The sequence below is a fragment of the Palaemon carinicauda genome, chromosome 1, assembly GCF_036898095.1.
Source record: "Palaemon carinicauda isolate YSFRI2023 chromosome 1, ASM3689809v2, whole genome shotgun sequence".
NCBI classification, from domain to species: Eukaryota; Metazoa; Arthropoda; class Malacostraca; order Decapoda; family Palaemonidae; genus Palaemon; species Palaemon carinicauda.
This window is the reverse complement of record NC_090725.1, coordinates 249,985,586-249,993,085: the sequence shown is the minus strand read 5'-3', so window position 1 is coordinate 249,993,085 and position 7,500 is coordinate 249,985,586. Positions and strand designations below refer to the sequence as shown.

Genomic DNA, 7,500 nt, shown 5'->3' with positions numbered 1-7,500 from the left:
GAAATTTCGTCAACATCCGTCTATTTGTTTTGACGTTATCTGTTAAATGGCGAAAAATGCAAGTCCGAATCTAGACTCCAGATCCGGATAATTTGCAAAATTTAATGGGGTCGTCTATGACCTAAGATCTATCTGTGGTGAAAATTTCATCAAAATCCATCGAGTAGTTTTTACATAATCCTGTCCACAGACAAACAGAGACACAGACAAATATGTAAATAAACACATAAACCGACTTGATTATATAACCTCCTATGTGGAGATCCAACTCCTGACTCACATATTGAAAAACTAAGACTTTTCCAATATGCTACCACAACTGACATTCTTTAAAAACATACGCCATTATACAGTAAGTTACAGAAAATAACTGGATGATAATCATGTGGGTGGCTTCTGCACTACTATATCTGCCATTTGAACAATAAGCAAACAGGACAAACAGGATGCTTCCCTCAATGGAATTGACATTGTTCTTAGGAGCTTAAATGAATAAACAGAAACCTCTGACACTCAAAGCCCAGCTATAAGTATTTATATCTGAGAATGCAGGAAGGAAACAAGGGTAATATAAAATGTCACCTCCCTGTGGACCAGTACTAAAATGCCTATACAGTAATCTGAAGCCTAAACAATATTAAAATTCTAATTCAAATGCATTTGTAGGCAAAAAATAATTTAATTACTTGCATTTCAACTCTTGAAGGGCCAAATGACCCATAACTTCGAGGGGTAAATTTTCAAAGCTTCGTTATTTCAAGTTCCGAATCAAGGAAGACTTACGAGGGTATGGGCTATACCCCTACTTAATGAGCAAAGTAACCTTAGCTTTATTGGTTGGCATTATTGGTTCTAGTAAAGCAGATATTTGAATTCATAAAACACTAATTTCAAAAATTTATTTTAATAGAATTTCTGGTTTATGGATTTTGAGATTTAACAAGATGTTTTCTCTTTGTTAAAAGTACTAAAGATGTTCATAGAAAAATTAATTTTAAAATTTTTTGAAAAGAGTACCTCAACATTTTTATCAAATGTACAGCTTGGTTAGAATTCAATTTATCATTTATGCAATAAGATCAAACTATTGGAGATAAGATCATGGAAGAGACAAAATAAATAAATCCAATAATGTAAACACTGAAAGAGGGAAGTAATTATAGATCAAATACTAGATTACAAAAAAATAGAATAAGGGACAGATTATGGTAATAAAAAGCTACAGGACAGTGCGCTGAAGTATATGCTTCAAGCCAGTTCAGCCAAATCCAAGAATGGTATAGAAGATATAGACCTGTTCAATGTTTGAGAACTGGGTCATATTGTCACCACTCATCATAAGGCTACTAAACATGACACCTCGGATGATAGTTTAGACAGAAATTCTTGTGATATTATTACACCAAAGTCCCACAAAACAACTGACTTACCCATTGGTCTCTTTGTGTTGACTTGACAAACAAGCCTCAATGTGCGACCTTGCATTACAGTGCAGTCCTCTGGGATTCCTACAAACCAAACTGTTTCACTATTACTACTGGTTTCTTTCAGATATGGGACATCTAATGGCGGACTTAGAATGCTAAGATCTTCCGACGGGGAGGGCATTAAATGGACTGGAGATTTTAGAGAAGTTTTTGAAGTGGAATTTGCAAGAGACAATTTTCTGTAAAAAAATATATATATATATGTTAGAAAGGCTGTGTTGAAATTATTGCAAATTAAATCACAATGTTATAAGACTACAATTAATCAAAATAAGTTACATATTGTGAGCACATACAGTAGAGTACAATATATGAAAAAAGAAAATCTACAAAAATAAGAAAACAATACAGCTAACCTGGGCTTTGGCACTGGTCTCTCATCATCATATCTCAAGTTTGTTTCTGTGTGTGAAAAACCTTGATCTTTTGCAGCAGGATTCTTAATCCCATCCACAGATGCATTTCCATTATATCCTCTTGCTATCTGATTAAAATTGGAATTCTGTCCCTTGGGACTTAAAACCTGTGACAATGGAGGTTTTGTTCGAATTAAGCTGGTCTCTGGAGATCCTGAGGCAGTAACCCGACTTGGGACACTGTAATCAACAGTGTATTCCTGGTCCTGCTGTGCAAACTCTGCTACAATTTCTCCTAGATGGTAAAAAAGAGGAAGTTCAATGATGTGGGTACACTTAATCTGTATGTGAGATGTATTGAGAATCTAAAAGGACTACTATAGGCTATATTAAAACAATAACAAACAAAAAATATAATCATATAACATCTGTTGGCAATTGACTTTATGATAATTATAGTTTGGAGCAGTGCCAGAAATATTTTGAAGAGCACTCTAATGTTTCACATGTTTTGGTGGTAATAGAATTCTCCCAATTTGCACCACAGGTTAACTTTATCCTACAATAAAAAGAAAATTTCCAAATGCCTTAGATGCAACACTTACCAGCAAGAGTTGACAGTTCCCTTGAGGCTGGGTAAGTACAATAGATATCTCCTCTGGTTTCATACTCGCCTTCACTATCACTAGTACTCCAAGGTTCTCCACTGCCCAAACTCTGTCTTTCAGACAACTCTGAGAGCTCATCCACATCCCTAAACAATGAGACAGATTTTTCATTTCCAGCCTGATTCAATGATAAGAACTAGAAGGGGGAAATTAATAGGAAAATATTTCTTCAAAGCTAACATGTACTGTAATTTATTTACCCTAATCCAGCAAGGCTTGTAACACAAAACAGTAAGTTGAATACCTGTTACCAACAGTTGCTGGTACATGGTTGTCAGGGTTGGGTATGAGCATAGTAACAGGATCAGAAGAACTTCCCTTTACCAGCTTCTGACGGCGGAACAACCAGTTTTGTTCCCATGATTCAGCCTCCACAACCATATCGCCGGGTCCTATAGAACAGCACTCTGTATCTGAACAAGAATCTGCAGTAAGAGAGAATGGATTATTAGGGTTATAAATAATACAGCGATATTTGAGATGTCTTTGGAGTTAAAATCATTTGACAAATAATATTGAATGAGTTAAATTTATTTTACAAATAATATTGAATGAGTTAAATTTATTTTACAAATGATATTGAATGAGTTAAATTAATTTGATAAATAACAACAGTATTAATCATAATTATAACAGACATATCTATGGAATGTGATAAACCATTCTTAACAGTAATGTAAAACACATGCAGTTGAGGGTTTTTTTAATGAAAAGGATGTTGAGGTAATAAAGAGAGAAATATTTCTAACTGATAAAGCAAGAATTGCTTATTACCATATGTAGAGTGAAGGATTTCTATACTTTATCTAAGTTTGGAATAGTTCTTGAAATAATGAAAACAGAAATTACAAAAACACTACTACTAAAAAGGTTCTCAAGAATAACAAGGAAACTGCTACGGAAAATCTAGAGCACATGAACATGAAAACCAACAATGTAATTTATTTAACAATAGTGTATTTCCTTCTAATAAGCTTTATTTAACTCATCCATGGATGAGGGATGAGCCTAAAAGGCAAGTTAAATGAAAGAACCTTATATAACATTCACAAATGTCTTGCTGTTTCTCATCCCTTTAGTCCTTCTTATCTAGTCATTGTCATCCAAGACTATTAGTTATCTTTGTAGAGTTCTATGATGTCTCCTTTTCTTGTAATCGTGTAGTATCAGACACAAGAAAGTAAATGTGTACTCCAGGACTTTGTGTAAATGGTTTTTGTCCAACTAAAATTATATTTTTCTTATTCTATGCTATGTTTAAGGTAGAATGTTGAAAAAGTCAGGTACAAAAAAAGACTACCCACAGATATAGTACCACTCAAAATCTCAGTGTTTCCAGAAAAGCTGCATACACATATTCGTGATACTAACCCTATGACAGGGTCCATAGGAAATTGGGTCAAAATTCCATTTTTCTAGGTCAAGATCGAAAAAAGGAAGACTCGCTAGGGGAATCTTCAATAGTTCTATTCAGAGCAATATGCCATACAGAAAAAAAATATCCTCAATTTGTTATCACCCAATTAAGATTACTTGATTGTTTAAGATTCCGTTATATTGATGCTAAGTTTTTCTTTCCGTTTTAACATTATTAATTTTGTTTAGATATACAAGTACACATATATTTAATCCAGTCTGCACTTAGAATTTGTTAAAGTCTTAAATTCCTTGCAAGTTAGTATTAGGAAACATTTGAATCATGTTCATCAAAACTTCCTCCTAGTTTTAAGTAAAGAACTTATGTTTTGTATCATGTCATTAATTGCCATCAACACTATTGCTAGCTAGCCATCCTATGTTAAACACTGACCTGAGAAAAAATCGGGTCTCTGGACGTCTGATCAAGATGAGGGTAGCCTACACATACCTCACTTCCCTATTGTATTTCTTAAATGTGCTAATGTCAGTAATGCAGTTAGAACTAAAGTAAAAGGAATGTTTAAGAAAACCCGAAACTTGCATCTGCGTAAGGTGCTTAGAAATTAACCCTACCACTAACACCGGAGGAGCAGTGGTGAGAGAGATGTAAGAAGTCCGTTTCCATCCCACATGCATCTACATCCATTTCTGAAGCTAGGAAAATATCATAAATCACATGTAAAGTAAATAATTCAAATTCAGATGATCTACATTTATAGTGAAACTAGACGAGCGGCATGCAATACTTATGAAGAAACACTCACGTATTGAACTAAACAGAAAAATATATCACACAGACCAATGTCATCTTAATCCTTATTTCTTCAGTCTGATGAAAAAAAGACTGGGATTCATGCAATTAATACCACTATGTATACGACTACTGACCTTGAATGATATCTGCCCCAAGTTCAGGAAAGGACACTCTCCTGGAGGCAGCAAATGAGGGATCAGGGAGAGGGATGTTGAGAGTGGACAGGAGGCCATCTTCTGCTACAGCTGTGTGATGACTTACTTTCTCTCTCCGCCTGGGCCTCCCTCTGGAGTCGTCTAAAGAGCACCTCGACCCTCTCCACGAGCCACCAGAATCACTGATGTCATCATCTTCAAAACCTTCGAGGTCCTGTTCATCGTCTGTTAGATGGTGAGTGGTGATTTCTTCAACATGTTCTTCAATCTGTAAAGGATTAAAATGAAAAGCATTATAAATGATTAAAATGCTTATATGCAATTCATACAAACAACTGTTTGTTTCATTAGATTTTATCTGAGGAAAGATGTTATACTCCTTTTTCTAACCTTAAACTGTAGGGGAGGACCATCTCCTGAGGCAGCTTGAGCCCAAGAATCATCAGTTACAACTCCTTGGTCAGGACTAACAGGCGGCGTACCCAATCTCTGAGGTGTGAGTGACCTTTCATCGCTGCACTCTGACCCAGCTTCACTCACTTCGCTTCTCTTTCCTCGCTTTCGTCTGCTTTCTTTAACACCACCTGAGTAAATGCGACAGCTTTAAATGACAACCCGAATAATTAAAATTGGTAAAATTCGTCCAATTTTCATAAAAAATCAAGTGGGAAGTTTAAAGCTTGCATCAAACCCTTCCTACCTGACATGCCACTGTCAGTATCTGTGCTGGTGACCTCATGACTGACTTCAATGGTCACTTCATCAGGTCGTTCACCTTCGCAGGATTCTAAGACCTGAAAGAAAAGTAGGAAATATGAAGAACACAATTTGTATATTCAAGAAGACTGAATCTTATGCCTAAAATATAAAGGGGCTGAAATACCTCTCTGACAGTTTGCTCTATCACATGATGAGCAATGATCATTGAAGTTAGCATAGGATTACTCGGTTACCATAAGACATGGTTTTTACTTTTTTTCAGATATATATGGAATATTGAGCACAAAAACACATATGAGGTAGCAGCCTCATTTCAAATATTTTGTAAACCAATTTATTAATTCCTCATTGCGTTATACAATAGTCTGCAACTATACGAGTAGAACTATATCTAAATTATGAAGAAAAACTTTTACTATTGTTGTCTTTCACCTTTATTCATATACTTCCGTGAATGTTTGAATCTTCGAAACGTGTTCTCATATTTCAACTATAGAAGATATTGATAATATGTGATGGAATATATTGATAATTACATTTGTCCCTTCATATAAACTAATGCTACTTTTCCATGAAATAACGTCACCACCGAACAACTTCAATGACACTTGTAAATACACTATTTAAAGGTATCGGCTAAACTTCAGTCCAAAGAACTTTTTTTCAACTCCCTGTGATATCTAGGAATTCAAGGCAACACCGGTCTAAACAGCAGCTAAAATGTACTAAGTACCGAAACCATCTATGGAGTTCAGTATGGAATAAAATAATGATAGATGTGTGATCTTACGGTTATTTAACGAGACTCCAGGGTACTATTTAGTGAGGAAACTAATCATAGAGTTACATCTTTCATACACCTAAAGTCATATTTACAAAAACGTTGAAGAACTAAAATATATAAAACTCATGCATACTTGGATAAACGGAACGGATATTGACAATTTTACTCAATGAGATATCTGTTCAGAAAAGGAAAAACTTCCGCACCAATGGGAAATTCCTCAGTTTCCTACCATATTTAGAAGGGTTATACAAACGTCTGGCTTATACACCCTTCTAGCTTCTTGCGGTATATACAGTATAATGTCACTATGAAGAAATTTACAGTATATGTATCTATGTAAGTAGATGGTGGGAGGGAGACTGGATGAAAGAATGGGATAGATGCAACTGCTTTTGATTTACCCATTGGTCTGGGTGCAATTGCTACCATGTTTGATGTCCACAAAACTCCAACAAGTTTATACAATGAAAAGGCTTACAGTATTAGTTTTATGTCAATACACACTTCAGAATCAAGCAAATTCTGTGCAATCCGATATCTAAGGAGCAGAGGAAAAAAATCCAAATAACTAATAATACAATATGTATTGATCATTAATTTCAAGTAAACTAAAATTTTGCAATGTAAATGGTCTGCTAAGGTGCCATTTACTTCTTACAAGGTTCGTTCCACGTAAGACCTTCAAATGTTAAGATCTTTATAAACAAGTAGAAAGAGCAATCAGAGATTTCATACCTCCACCAATCAACTACGTCAACATTTTACTCAAGTCTACGGACCAAGCTTTCACTTCTTCATATGTTGACCTTGAATGAATAGACTATACTGTATAATAAATAATAATGATAAGCAGAATCGCCATCTTGATCTGGATCACCTCCAAAGTTCATTAGGTTCTTCCGGAGAATGATACCTATCTGTTGTTTGTGGTGAAAACCCGGCGAGAAGTTTTGGCATAATTCTGGTAACAGACAAACCTAAATAAACGCAGGAAAAAATATAACCTTCTTGGCGGAGGTAATAAACTTCTACTCTACTTGATATCTAAAGAGGCCGAGAGAAACTTGTGCTCCGTGTGTTCAATGTCGCATCTGTCGACTAGATGTTTACAGAGTTCAAGATAAGTCAAAAAATGACTGCTCCCTGCAACAAAT

At 35.2% G+C, this 7,500-nt stretch overlaps 1 protein-coding gene across 7 annotated transcripts in view; it reads right to left on the bottom strand.

Moving 5' to 3' along the window:
* The window catches only part of LOC137655029 (serine-rich adhesin for platelets-like), a 149,369-nt gene that overhangs the window by 71,153 nt on the left and 70,716 nt on the right, over positions 1–7,500 (bottom strand). For 6 of the 7 annotated variants that reach the window (XM_068388964.1, XM_068388931.1, XM_068388947.1 and 3 more), the window contains 8 exons: positions 5,540–5,633; positions 5,230–5,423; positions 4,819–5,107; positions 4,504–4,584; positions 2,756–2,936; positions 2,449–2,597; positions 1,844–2,138; positions 1,431–1,666 (listed from right to left, as the gene is read on the bottom strand). In XM_068388964.1, coding sequence (XP_068245065.1) covers positions 1,431–1,666; positions 1,844–2,138; positions 2,449–2,597; positions 2,756–2,936; positions 4,504–4,584; positions 4,819–5,107; positions 5,230–5,423; positions 5,540–5,633 — 1,519 coding nt within the window. The remainder of the gene's footprint in view (positions 1–1,430; positions 1,667–1,843; positions 2,139–2,448; positions 2,598–2,755; positions 2,937–4,503; positions 4,585–4,818; positions 5,108–5,229; positions 5,424–5,539; positions 5,634–7,500) is intronic. The other variant, XM_068388944.1, reaches the window with a different exon arrangement.